Genomic DNA, 15,192 nt, shown 5'->3' with positions numbered 1-15,192 from the left:
ACATACTTTCAGCAAGAATTTTGTCAAAATTCCGATAACATATTAGACGCGACTAAAAATAAATAATACTGACCAAAAATTCTTTTATACATAAAGTTATCAGTTTTATTGTTTCAATTAAGATTTCACGTATTTTTATTGATATTTTTATTGATATTGTGTTAAAATGTAGTTGTAATTGACGAAGACCATACAAAACATATTTTCAAAAATGTTCAAAATAAACAATGGAGTGCTTTCAAAAAAGGGTCGCAAGAAGAATCACTTCTAACCTTACCAGTGAAAATACGCCAAAAAACACCCTTTAAAATGAAAAAAAATTAGCACATTAATTAAGATCTGCATTTAAACATATTTTTTGCAGAATAACAGTTAATAAACAGTAATCTATGCGGAAAAAGTATTAAATTATAATTGAATCCCTATTTTATGCAGGAATGGTTTGTGAGAGTTATAATTATAAAATAGGGATTTAATTACAATTTTTTAAATACTTTTTTTGCATAGATTACTGTTTATTAACTGTTATTCTGCAAAAAGTATGTTTAAATGCAGATCTTAATTAATGTGCTAATTTTTTTTCATTTTAAAGGGTGTTTTTTGGCGTATTTTCACTGGTAAGGTTAGAAGTGATTCTTCTTGCGACCCTTTTTTGAAAGCACTACATTGTTTATTTTGAACATTTTTGAAAATATATTTTGTATGATCTTCGTCAATTACAACTACATTTTAACACAATATCAATAAAAATATCAATAAAAATACGTGAAATCTTAATTGAAACAATAAAACTGATAACTTTATGTATAAAAGAATTTTTGGTCAGTATTATTTATTTTTAGTCGCGTCTAATATGTTATCGGAATTTTGACAAAATTCTTGCTGAAAGTATGTCAAATACTTAAACAATTCGCATAGGATTTAAATTTTTACAATTTTTTTTTACCTCTCAAAAAAATCACAGCTAAAAGTTACTCAAAAACCCATGTTATTTAAATATAAATAAATAGATGGTCGGTGGCACCCTTTAATATTGAGCTACAGAGCTCGTGTTTCATGGGTATCTTTTTTTAGCCATTTGGGATGAATTAGACAACTGGGAGCGAAAGAATTCGATAAAATCCAAAATAAGCGCCACTCTAATATATATATATATATATATATATATATATATATATTTAACTTATTTATAAAATATATAATATATAAGTTTATATATATACACACAAAACATATGACAAGCGTTCTTGATTTTTTTTTCGATTATTGATGTTATATTGTATAATCTCTCTCTTATCTCTTTCTCTCTGCTACATAAATACTATTATAACGTGTAAGAACTTACGAGTAACGTATGATGGCTCAATGCAAGAATATTCAATCTCGTAGAAAACTTGAGTTCAAATATATCAATATCAATTTTTTTTATAATATATTGGAATATAGAAAAATCATAGAAATATATTTTTTAAGGCGATAAACTTAAAAATTTTTATATTGAAAATATTTTAATCATTTTACAACTACACACACTATATATATTAAATGCAAAATAATTCCGTAAATAAATTAATCAAGTAATAAATCAATTGCAGCTACACACACACACACACACACACACACACACAAATAGCTGGTATGTTGATTTTTATTATTAATTTTTTAAATTTATTTTCTGAATTATTTTGCATTTATATAGTGTGTGTAGTAAAATAATTAAAATATTTTCAAAAAATGTTTAAATTAATCGGCGAAATATATTTTTTTTATAATTTTTCTATATTGCAATATATTATAAAAAAATTGATATTGATTTGAACTCTAGTTTACTGGGTGATACACTGAACATCCTTGCATTGAGCCATCATACATTACTCGACATAAGTTTTTTCACATTATTAGTATTTATGGAGCAAATTATACAATAACATCAATAATCGAAAAGAAATGAAGAATAATCAACATATTCGTCAATCTATGATTGCTACAAGCTAATGATAATTTATATTCGTTCTCTTATTCTTGTCTCTCTATCGCGCTGACTATACATAAAGTATCGATAAAAAAGTATAAGCAATAAATTGTCAAGTCTAAAGTACCCGTGTCTAACATATATTGTATACTAATTCACTCTCAATTATGCTACTGTTATTATTTATCATTAGACAATTATAAAACATACATATAATTTTTAGTGATATATATATATCTTTATATATATTTATATATAATATACGCACATATGTGCATAAGCGTATATAAAATTTACAAAACGTGGGTGCTTATTAGCCTTGCTACGTTACTGCCTTCTGCTACGGAAGGCCAGAAAGCATTTTCAGGCCGTATTTCGCGTGTAGCATGAGCACGTGATCAGCACGGTAGAGGAACAAGGATAACGAGATTATCGATCCTTGTCTCTCTACCGTGCGTCCGCGTGAGCAATGCAATGGTGTGTGTACGTGTACAGACATACACTACTACATAAAACCTGAGAGTTAGTTTCTCAGCGTTGGCAACACTGAAATCGGAGTTTCGCGTTGTCACCGCGTGAGGTCTCCAACATCAATTCGGAGTTTGCCTGGGTCGCCTGCCGACCCTTAAAGAAGGAACGTCATTCAGACCATATTTAGACATAATACCCGTCATTCCCGATTCATAAAATTTTGGAGGTGAACAAACGTGATACTTTGTTTCGCTAGAACGCAAAAATCCATATAAAAGAAGAACAGTGAGTTAAAAGTTAGTTAAAAGTCAGTTGTATTAATTGCCATTGTATTAAAAAACAAAATTTTGCCGTTAAATATGAACGATAAACTAACAATTTAATTAATGATGATATTTCTTAATCATATTTATTTCGTATTTAATATTTAATAGCTTTTGAAGGCTATCTTTTATTTTGCATTATAACTTTTTAATTATATTATTTTTGTAAAAATCTAATATAAAATGTACAAATATTTTTCTTTTTGACAGAAATGGAGGCTGTAATTCAACAAAAAGTCATGGAAGTTGCCAATCATGTTGAGCAGCAATTAGATACAGAGTTGGAAAAATTAGATAATTTAGATATCAGTGATTATGACAAGATACGTGCACACAGATTAAATGAATTAAAACAAATGCAAAATCAAAAACAGAAATGGCTGACTTTGGTAATATATGTAATATTATGACAATTATCATTAGATTTCTAATATTAAAAATAAATATTATGCATATAATTGTATATATTAAATAAAAGAAATATATAAATTTATATTAAAATATAAATGTAATATGTTATATAGTTATATATTATTACAGGGTCATGGAGAATATACAGAGATATACGATGAGAAAGAATTCTTTGAAATATCCAAGAAATCAGAAAATATAGTCTGTTTATTTTATAAAGATGATTCTCAACGATGTAAAATTGTAGACCATCATTTCAAGATTCTTGCAAAAAAACACATTGAAGCAAGATTCTGTAAATTAAATGTTGAAAGATGCCCATTTTTAACTGGTATATAAAATATCTATTTAAAATATTCTTAACATATATTTATTGTATTATAATACATATTTAAACATTACAGAACGGTTACGGATTAGAATTATACCTACAATCACGTTAATTGTGAATGGTAAAACTAAGGATTATATTGTAGGCTTTACTGAATTAGGAAACTGCGATGATTTTTCTACAGAAACACTGCAGTGTCGTCTTGCACAATCTGGTGTAATCAATTATAATGATGATTTACTTCCTTCAGAAACTGGCAAGAAGCCATTCATATTTAAACCTTCAAAGCCTAAAACTATTAAGGGACGCATTTCAGATGATTCTGATAATGATTAAAGCTATATTCAAATATTTGAAAAGTTATATATATTTTTCACATTGCTTTATATAGGGTGTTACTTAAAGACCACTCATTAAAGACATAGTATAATTTCTTATCAAAAAATAAATCGAAAAGTCCTGAATAATTTTTTCTATAACACTTAATAAAGGAATAATTATTATATAAAGTTGGCGCTATTAGGCTATACTTCAAGCAATAATGCTCCTTTATTAAATGATAAAAAAAAATTATTCAGGACTTTTCGACTTATTTTTTGATAAGGAATAACGCTATGCATTTAGTGAGTGGTCTTTAAGTGTCGCCCTGTATATTTCGCATTAAATTTAATAATTATACTGCTTTTGTTTTGTTTAGTAGTAAACTGAATGCAGCTTTAATAAAATTGATTCTATATCCTAATGCACTTTTGGAATAACTTGGAATCATTTATTTTTATAACAACAGGTAAATTTGTAAATAGCGCCAACTTTTATTACTAATATTTTTTTATTTTTGCTTGTTTGTCTATAAACATTCTAAATTATTTTTGTATAAAAATATCTGATGATCAAATTAAAGATTTCACACAAAATATAATTTAGATTTCTATTAAAATAAAGTTTTTTTGTAATAATTGTATTATATATATTTCATAAATTGAGATATTGTAATAAATATATATCTTATCATTAATATATGTATAGTAAAGATAAAATTTTTTAATGTAAGATTTAGAAAGAAAGGAAAGAAAGAAAAAATTTGTATCTTTAAATTTAATCTTTAATTTATATAGATTTAAAATATTACAAATTAGTATAAAATAAATCATAACAAATGTTTAATTTTTATTTATATATTCATAATAAGATTTCATACAAATGAGAGAAACAATATGACACTTTTTGAGTTTTAAATATATTGTAAAACATGACAGATTGCTGTACAAGTTATTCAGAATATCACAGTAATAAGAATTGCAGTGACAAGAGAATTTTATATACATCAAATAAATCGAATTTTAAAATGTTCCAAAATATGTATTTGTAGCAGGGATCCGGACTGGAACAAAATTAGGGTTTGGTTTCGGTTTAATAAAATATTTAATAATTATTCCGGTTCCAGTTTTGGTTTTTCATAAAGGAAATCGAAACCGTTTAAATTACGATTTTTTCGGTTACGGTTCTAATTTTTTAAAATTTTTACTTTCGTTTTTCTAATTAAATTAATTTCTAAATAATATTACTTTAAAAAATTATTATTAATTTTTATGACATAAATAAACAACACTTTATATTATACATGAAAATATATTTAGATATAGGTATATATAATATAGATACATATATAAATATACTTTCATATGTCATAAAAATTAATAATAATTTTTTTAAGTAATATAATTTATATATACTTTTTATATATATATATATATATATATATATATATATATATTGTATATATAACGGAAAACATAATATCCTCACAGCTATCATTATTGCGATAATACATATGTTTCAGAACATTAAAAAAATAATTATAATTGTATTGCACTTCGAGGAGGCAGTTATCATAACATTTCCGTCATTTGTGCAAAAACAGAAAAAAATACCGAAAAGAACCGTAAACCGAAAATAATTTAACGGTTTGGTTATGGTTCCGGTGTTATAAATTTAATAAAATTTCAAAATACGGGGTTTACAGTTTCGGTTCTATTAAAAAAACAGTTATGGAACGGTTATCGGTTTTGGTTCCGGTTCAGTCCGGGTCCCTGATTTGCAGTTTATTTTTATAATAAAAAGAGGGAATCTCACTATCATAATAAAGAAAAGAAATTAACATATTGTATTTGTAATTTCATTTGTAAATTTGAATAACTTCATTTAATTGCAATAAATGTTATAAAAATCTATAATCTATCCAGTTTTTACAAGGAAAAATATTAACCTATTCAAATTTTCTTTTTGAACTTTTTAAATCATGTTGGATTGTTGCATCAAAATTATGTCGAATAATACATACTAATAAACTAAGTATATCTGTAATATAACGTCGTGTATTAAAGAAAATAAAATATTAGAAAAACTTTTTATCTCTTGTGATATTATCATGAACAAATTTGAAAGTATCAGAAGACAAATTTGTTTACAATATATGTATTTGTGAAATATGATTTTAAATTTGTAAAATAAGATGACATGAAACTATTTACAATATGTAGGAAATGTTATTATTTCTTGTGATAATATATAAGTATATCAGATTCAATGTGCTTATCACTGCTTATCTACATACACATGGAATTGAATTAGGCTAATCTATATAATACTTAGGGCAATGGTAAATTTATTAACAAAAATATTTGCATTTACAACTAATTAATGCAAATTTATACTTTTTTGAAATAATGAAACAACGTTTTGACAAGTCTAAAAATTTAAACTTGAATTTATCTTAATTAAGCTCTAAAGTTGTCAATATATGCGATAATTCTGAAAATAATCCATTGTCAATGTATATTCACATTATTTGTAACAACCTAATATATTTTAGTTTGTTTCCATTATTGAAAACATAATCTGATCCAGCCATTGACTTGTGTTCATTCAGATTATTTTATACAAATATTCATATCTGAGAAAATCACATAAGCATATGTCTTCTACCTTTAATACGGTTTACCAAATTACAAATCTTAAGTGCCGGCCCAAGTTTTAGCCCCATATACTTCATCATCATATCACTATTAAGAAGAAGTAGAGCTTTGCCATCAATTTCCTAAAAATTATCATTAATTATACGATAAATTATTTAATACATAAAACATAATACTTTTTTTGTATTTAACTCACGTGCTTCCTAAACAAATCTGCGTGTTGTCCTAGTGCTGGATCTGTAATGGCAATGTAATGTATTACATCTTCAATACTCCATTCTGCTGGTTCGGTGGAAGGAATGCGATTTGCAGAAGATTCAGATTGAGTAGTAGATGTTGCTGCTTCAAGTTCTAAATATAAATAACATTTTTTGATCACTATATGCACTATATATTTTATGAGAATATATTATATCAATTAATTCCATATTATATCAATTAATTCCATAAACTTTAGAAATAACTTTTCCATGTATTATATTATTTTTAATATTTATATATTTAAGGCATTAAGAAATATTATATAATAATAATAATATTGATGTGTGTATACTCATCTATATTATATTCTTTATTATTTATAAAATTTATAAAAATGGAATAATTACCAGGAACAGACTTGCGAGGTTGTTTTGCAAGTGTAGAAGTTGACAATGTAGAATCATTTGTACTTTGTACAGTGCTCTGCTGTTGTTGCTGTGTAGTAGAAGTTAAGTTTTGTTGACTTTGTGACCATCTTCTTTTTTCTGCTATGGTGTTATTTGCTTCATCACTGTTAATAGAGTGTGATTGTTGCGTACTAGGACATTTGGTGCAAGCTTCTTTTCTTCTAACTAACATGTGTTCACATGCACATAGATTCTCGAGTTGCCGCCTAATATACGTATAAAAATCTTCTTCTTCCAGAAAAATTGGTAATCTAACAGAGGCAGGCTTACTTTCCAGAGTCAAGTTTATGGTTTCACCATCGCCACGTTTCAACAAACTCAACATCTGCCTGGGACTCATGGCTGCCATTAAAAATGCTTGAAAAATTTCTCTAACAACATTTAATATAGGACCAATACCAAATTGCGCTGGCATAGCTTTCACTTTTCGAGGATCAAAATATGGTCCACAGGAACAGTTATGATTGACATAAATTGTAACTGCAATGTGTACAATTGTGTTATATTATTAAGTTTTAGTCGTAGAAAATGTCACATTATGTGTTTAATGTAAAATTTACTAACCATTTTCAAGTGCATGTGGTTTTGTATTAGCCGTACTAGTATCAGGTTCTGTAGCTGGCTGTGGTGGTGCACTGGAACCTGCAGGACTCACTAATGCAACCGCTGGTTCTCTGCTACTATTATTATTTCCAGAAACTGCCATTACTAACAAAACATTACTAGTTCTGGACTTAAATCTGTTGGGACCTGTCGCTGTATATAAAATTAAAATTGTAAAAGTTATTAACATGAAAGTGTAGTGTATTACAAATATTTAAATACTATATGTAATACTACAAAAAGATAACTCCTCACAATAATTAAGGGATAAAAAAAATGGTCTAAAAAATAGGTAAATTTTAAACAGCTTTGTTTTAAAAAAATGAGAATTTAAATTTTAAAAAAGGAGTTTTAAAGCTTGAAATCTCTACTTTCGAAAAGTCATAACTGTTTTTCATTTTCTTTCTGATATTTTTTACATGCAGAAAACGGCGAATTTAATCAAATGGAAAATTTTCTTCTCACTTTGTGAAAGTGTCGCATGCACAAAAAGACCTGAAAATATTTTTTTTACTTTTTCGCGTTAAAGCCTGAAGTTTTCCCTGCAAAATCGTTTTTGAAAATTTCAATTTCAATTTTTCCTTATCGAAAATTGAAGAGAAAATGATCATTAATGATAATTTTGGAAATGGCGCAAATTTGCATTTTCTAAATTTTATGCTACGAGTTAAAAGATTATGCTAGAAAGTGGAGAAAAATTTTTTCTGCCACGGATTTGACCTTTTCTTTATTTTTTTATCAAAACAAATCAAGTTCTTTTAACACATTGTATACATCGATCATTTTAAACATACGGATCACTATAAAAAATGATCACAGCAAGTCTGTGATTTTTTGTCAAATTTGAGGTACTAAGTAAAAAGCACAAAAATTTCAGTCGATAAAATTTTTCTAATCACCCTGCGTAATTTTTTTTCGAAATATAAATAAAGAGAAAATTCACTAATTTTTAAGTTATTTTTATCTATTTGTAAAGTCAACGATTTAAAAAAAATTCGGCTATTATATCATACTATAGAGCAAAGAGATTCAGCTTTAAAAATCCATTTTTAAAATTGCTGTACTATAATTTTTAACGAAGTTATGAACGATCAAAATGAAAGTGACCATTTTCTCTTCAGTTCTCAATAATTTGATAAGGAAAAATCGAAAATTAAATTTTCAAAAACAATTTTCAAAAACTTCAAGCTTTAACGTGAAGAAATAAATTTTTTCAGGTCTTTTTGTGCATACAATACGTCTACAAAATGAGAAGAAAATTTTCTATTTCGTTAAATTCGCCGTTTTTTGTATGTAAAAAATATTAGAATTGAAGAAAATAATAAACAGCTGTGACCTTTTGAAAGTAGATTTCAAGCTTTATAATCTTTTTTTAAAATTTAAATTCCCATTTTTTAAAACAAAGTTACAACTGTTTAAAAATTGCTTATTTTTTAGACAATTTTTTTTATCTCAATTATTGTGAGGAGTATATAATATATTAATTTTGGAAATTATATTCATTCTCTCCCGTACATTTTTGCCTTGGTGGTTGCAATGGGTGCCCGCTTTTAAAGCACCAACCCGCAGGGAAAATATCTCGAGAATCGTAACGACACCAATAATCAAAAGCACCGCGCCAACCATCAAACGTAATATGTATCATGTCATCTTTCACTGCACCAACAGTTGCGGTGCATATAAGTTGAGGATTCTTCTTATCAATTGCTTCTAACTTATGTCCGACTTCAAACATATTAGAACGTGGTGTCTTTGGTTCGCGCTTGAACACTTTTGCTGGTGCCATTTCGGCACCGTTCAACGTTTTTAGAAGGAACATTGGCCAGCTGGAAGCATTCATCCGGAAGCCTAATGGAGGTTGTAACATCCCACCAGACTTCTCACAGTGACCTATCGGATGTATCTCGTTACTGTCGACCAACCGCCAGAAATCATTTTTATTATCAGAACCGTCTAATCTTAATCTCAACCGAGGTCCAAGAACGCCCACTACAGTGGCAATACAAGTCGATGTCAGGTTTCGTGGATCTAATGCTTCCAATTTCATATTGATTTTAAATTCATTTGTTGGCGGAACCTCATGCTAAAAAATAAAAAAAAATATATATAATGTATATATAATTATATATAATATATAGGATGTCCCAAAAGTCCCGCAACAGTTAAATATCTCGAAAACAAGACTTTTTGAGAAAAATATTTTAAATAAAAGTTGTAGGGCTTTAAGTGGCGCATTAAATAATAATCTTAGTGTGACAATAAATAGCATTAAGGCCATGTAAAATTTACTTTGAAATTTTTTAATGGAAATCCCTAACTTTTATTACATATTCATGTAGCTTATCTCGAGAGCTTTGCAAAACATTATAATAAAGCATTTTTTTATTCAGTACTTTTCGAATTATATAATGCTTGAAGTTTACAGTATTTTGACATAAAATATAAAATATCTTGTAAAATATTTAGTTTTCGATAATCTTACCTTAATACTTTTATGCATAAAATAATTAGATAAATCAATTGGTGTAAAGAAAATGCACAATTATTTTAAAGAAAATGTACAATTTTTTCTTAAAAACAATTGTGTTTTCTTTACACCAATTGATTGGTCTCATTATTCTGTGAATAAAAGTATTAAGATAAGACCGAAAACTGAATGTTTTACAAAATATTTTGTATTTTATGTCAAAATATCATAGCTTTTAAGCCTTATAACTCGAAAAATACTTAACGAAAAAAACTTTATTATAGTGTTTTGAAAAGCTCTTAAGATAAGCTACATGAATATGTAATAAAAGATAAGGGTTTCCATTTAAAAATTTCAAACTGAATTTTACATGACCTTAACAATGCTATTTATAGTCACACTAAAATATTACTACTTAATGTGCCACTTAAAGCCCTACAACTTTTATCTGAAACATTTTTCTCAAAAAGCCTTTGTTTTTGGGATATTTAACTGTTGCAGGACTTTTGGGACATCCTGTATATACTAATGTAAATTCTATATCTGAAAAATAAATAAAGATATTTATTCTGTTTACATTAATTTTTATATTAGAAAAATAAACCTCAGTAAACTGAGTCACAATTACTTACATTTAAATAAATAGGAGAATATATATGTAGAACAAATAATGTTATATTGCTCTTATACCTGTTTGAAACATTCTACTGGAGCTGCTGTACTCTTAGTTTCCCTTAAGTAAAGATCCCAATCAAAAGTTTGATAGGTTTCATATTGAAATGGTCCAGTAGAAGTTGACGGTGAATGAGATATAGTTGTATGATTATTTGTATAAGATTGTGTAGTTGACGGTACATTGCTACTTGGCAATCCAGATGGAGCAGGAGATTGTGCAGGTGACGCCGAATCCCTATTGCCTGTAAATTCCATATTTTGTTATGCACAAATAGAATAATTTTTTTTTAATATAACTTTCATATTAAGGAAATATATAACGTCACTTTTCTTCGTATCAGCTTGGCTCTCCTTCTTTTGATATGCATTTAAACAGAACGAAGAACAGAAATCTTTTGTCGGACCATCCTTCTGTTCTAATCTAACGGGTGTATTTCTGATCACATTGTCACATTGTACACACGCGCCTCGTGCATAAGTCTTACGTGATTCGGACAGACACGTCTCTGAGCAGAACTCCTTCTTGCCGTGCTGAGTAGGCAGAACATATTTCAACGGTTGTTTTGTTTCCCCGCACCATGTGCAAGAATTCTTTGATTTTGGCGGTCGGCCTGGACCTATTAAAATAAAAATATTCAAATTAAAAAAATGTTTTTTTGTTTACATTTTCCTCACATTTGTTCATCAAAATGTAACCAAATATATATACATATATGTACATATGTAAAAAATATACATGAATAAAAAAAATATATGTACATGAATAAAAAATATATAGAATAAGGATGAAAGCTGAAGTAGCAACGAGATACAACGAGACTATATACGAAGCGAATAGTCGATGCAAGTTTACAAGGTTATTTTTTGGCAAATATCTTTACATACCTCGCATCTTGTTCTGCGTGGACGACATGTTTCGGCATACAAGGGCAAGGATTAACAATGGAATCGCCAGAAAAGCTAGCTAGTACAATAGCCAAACAATTAAAATCATATTCGTATGTAATAACGAAATGAATTTCGAAGCCGCAAACGCGCCACAAGATTGAGATGGTAACGGAAACTTCTTACACGAAGATGAATCGTCTGATCACTGGACAAAATATACACACACACAGATTTCTCTATTTATTATAATTCTGATCTATCTACTGCCAGAGTATAAAAATTTCAACCGGGCAATCAAAATAATCTATATATCCCGCATTGTATATCACTCCGCCATATTGCTTCAATTTGGCCGCGCAATCCGCGCATAATAGCTTCGGAGGAATAAAGTAAAAACGAGGTGATTTTCGTCAATAAGATACGATAAATATGTTTTTTTAATTACATTATATTATTGCAAATTTAAAACGAAATAAATTTATAGTCAAATTTTAAAAAAAAGAAAGAAGAAAGAAAAAGAAAAATTAGAAGAAAATTACAAGTGCACTTAAAAAGAACAAGGACTCGATTCTTGAATTCATTCGCAAGAGAAACGTATACGCAAATTCGGCTCTTGCAGAAAAGTTGCAAGTTGATTGGCTATCGCCTTTTCTACAAGAGGCTACAACTTTTCTGTAAGAGCCGAATTTGTCATGGACCTAAAGGCTCATTCAGACAGGACGCGTCAAGCGTCAAGCAGCGAGCAGCAACCAATAAGCGAGGCAATATTTTTTACGCCTGTCACGTCTGGGTGATCTTCCTTCTCTCTCTATGCCTAGGCTAGTGAGAAAACGGGCGCTCTCTATTTTTGTGAGGCAACCTGCTTAGAGCCAGTTTCACCAACATCGGTTAACTTTAACCTCCAGTTAAACTATATGTTTGTCTCTTTTTAATGAACGTATCTGAAACGAGACAAAGATATAGTTTAACCGGAGGGTAAAGTTAACCGACGTTGGTGAAATTGGCCCTTACACCGGCTATACCTCTGGGACGCCGAGAGCTAGGACCGAAGTTACGGATCTAGGGAATGTTGTAGGTCACAGGAGTGGGGTATTAGTTACTAGTTGGGAGTATCGAATCTATTAGCGATATCTTCGATGTCGTTTAAAATAGTTATGACTTGATCGAAAGTTATTTTACCATTCAAATATTCATAGATCAAATTGAGTATTAATTGGTAAATCGTATTGCAAATTAAGCCTTGAAGTTGTTTATTCATCTGGATAATAATAATTCAGTGCTAATTAATAAAATGAATTTGATATTTATTTAATCGTCTGTGAATTCGACGCTTATTTGAGCACCATGGATATGAAGATTATCTAAGCAGACTATGAGTTGATCGATATCAATAGTTCCTTCTAAAACGTCAGTTAGTAGCCCGATAATTATGTTTATAATTGAATTTGCATCATCGTTTGTTAATCCTAGGACGTCTAATTCAGTAGATCTGGGTAGCATTTGAATTAATTGGTAGAGGCAATGATGAGAATAATATATTTAATGCACATATGATTAAGTGTACATACATCAATAATTTAGATAATTGTCGTACTCATCTATTTCTAAAGAATTCTCGGGGAGTTGAGTTTTTAGCTGAGAGATTAAATCGTTAGATTGAGATTCTTCTTGATGGTTATCTGCAGTGTAATTTTCTTTTAAATAGCGTATGTTCTGACACCATTCAGAGAATAATATTAATTCCGGAGAGTATGAATCTAAGCCTGACGGTAAGTTTATTACAGGCGTTATTTCGTGCTCGTTTGTTAAGCTTCGTGGAGTATTAGTTTGAGAAGATGAGGTCTTTAAGCGACGCAATGTATCGGGAGAAAATGATACTATTTCACACGATATGACACGCGGCTTATTTCTATATGCCTTACGCTTAAACCAGCGTAAGATCGATGCAGCGCGTGTTTCGCGAGTTTTCAAGCCGGCTCGATGATTCCTTTTTATCCGACATGCTTTTCTGTTTCTCGGGTTGTTCATCTACAAGGGGTCATATGGTCAGAATGAAGGGTTAATAATGAATTAGATAAGGATTATCGTGAGATAACATGAAGGGGAACTAGAGGGAGTGAGATATCAATATCCGATACGTCTATTCATTTGGTTTTAAATATGAATTCAAAAGGAAGGTCTGGGGGTACGGAGAATATCTTCGGGCAAGTACGATGGATGCCTCGTTGACGATGGAAATTATTCAGGGTGTTGATGGGAGCTTTGTCATCGGGCAAGTACGATGGATGCCTCGACAACGACGGGAAGTAGGGGAAAAGGCAGAGAGTTGCTTGTGTGCTTACGGTAAAAGTATGCGTTGCAACTATAGGTAAAATGAGGATTGGACCACGTCCAGAGTGAAATTAGTTCCGGAATTCTGTTTAAGAATCCTTAAGCGATATCTTTCTCCTGTTATCGATTTTTATTAGGTGAGAGAAGGTAATGAGGAGTTGTCTTCGGGCAAGTACGATGAATGCCTCGTCGACGATGGAGATACGCAGGGTGTTGATGGGAGGTTTGTCGTCGGGCAAGTACGATGGATGCCTCGACAACGACGGGAAGTTGGGGAAATGGTAAAGAGTCGTCTGGACCTACGAAAGGTACGTCCAACGGCTAGAGGTAAAATGCGGGTTTGGACGACGTCCGAGTGATACCAGGAGTATTGTTTCTACGTTAATGTTGCTAAATTCTGATATTGATACCTTGAATAATTATGAAAAGGTAGTTGGATTCTGATTTGATAAATACTGATTGACAATGGGAAACTGTTAGCTGCATGCAATGCTTAACAGTGGATTTCGTTTATTTGTTTTAGGAGAAGGTAGTGATTGAAAGAGAATTGTCAGTCTAGCGTAACTTAGAATTAAAATTGGCGTGTTAAATAGTCTGGGTAATTATAAGTACTTACCTTGTGATAGACTGTGAACTTCAGGCAGTGGATCGTAATACGCTCGTTCGCCTTCTTCCCTTCTCTAGGACCTCGGTCGCGGGATGTTTAGCAAAATCAACGTATTCGAGTTTTGAAGCACAAGAGTTCTTTATTTAACTTTTACTTTATAATTCTATGCGCGACTAACAATTTGAGTATGTCGACGCAGTTGACGGCAAACGCGTGACTTTATACAGAGTATCGTAAGGCTACAGAAATTATGTACTGTAGAGCTACGGTGGGATCTCGATAATGAGATGCCGTAGAGTTACGGTGAGATGCTAATGATGGTATGCCGCAATGAAGTTAAGAATTAAGGGTTTATATACCCATCAAATCGAGAAAAATCTGAGTGTCGCGTGCAATTCCCTTTTGGTGGGGATTTCTAAGAAAGACGTTTTCTTGGAATATGTCACAATAAATTGTACTAAGAGGTCACG

At 29.9% G+C, this 15,192-nt stretch overlaps 2 protein-coding genes across 3 annotated transcripts; one reads left to right on the top strand and one right to left on the bottom strand.

The window, feature by feature from the left end:
• The first annotated feature begins 2,505 nt into the window (after positions 1-2,505).
• LOC145945498 (phosducin-like protein 3) lies at positions 2,506-5,140 on the top strand. Of its 2 annotated transcripts, none has more exons than XM_083054557.1 (4): positions 2,506-2,728; positions 2,977-3,155; positions 3,307-3,508; positions 3,582-5,140. In XM_083054557.1, the coding sequence occupies exons 2-4, from the start codon at positions 2,979-2,981 to the stop codon at positions 3,842-3,844; spliced, it is 642 nt and encodes a 213-aa protein (XP_082910683.1). In that variant the 5' UTR covers positions 2,506-2,728; positions 2,977-2,978; the 3' UTR covers positions 3,845-5,140. The 2 variants fall into 2 exon arrangements, with proteins under 2 accessions (XP_082910683.1, XP_082910682.1); XM_083054556.1 differs by having other exon boundaries at positions 2,507-2,739; positions 3,582-5,139.
• Positions 5,141-5,313: 173 nt separating this feature from the next.
• Positions 5,314-12,320, bottom strand: Scm (Polycomb protein Scm). The gene is made up of 8 exons (XM_083054554.1): positions 11,782-12,320; positions 11,223-11,513; positions 10,912-11,138; positions 9,270-9,837; positions 7,716-7,907; positions 7,092-7,631; positions 6,680-6,834; positions 5,314-6,605 (listed from the first exon to the last, which is right to left on the bottom strand). The coding sequence occupies exons 1-8, from the start codon at positions 11,807-11,809 to the stop codon at positions 6,471-6,473; spliced, it is 2,136 nt and encodes a 711-aa protein (XP_082910680.1). The 5' UTR covers positions 11,810-12,320; the 3' UTR covers positions 5,314-6,470.
• Between the last annotated feature and the right edge of the window lie 2,872 nt (positions 12,321-15,192).

Source organism: Prenolepis imparis, unplaced genomic scaffold, assembly GCF_030444845.1.
Source record: "Prenolepis imparis isolate NDT839.2.m4 unplaced genomic scaffold, iyPreImpa1.0 SCAF_14, whole genome shotgun sequence".
NCBI lineage: Eukaryota > Metazoa > Arthropoda > Insecta > Hymenoptera > Formicidae > Prenolepis > Prenolepis imparis.
This window is presented reverse-complemented; position numbering and strand designations above follow the sequence as displayed.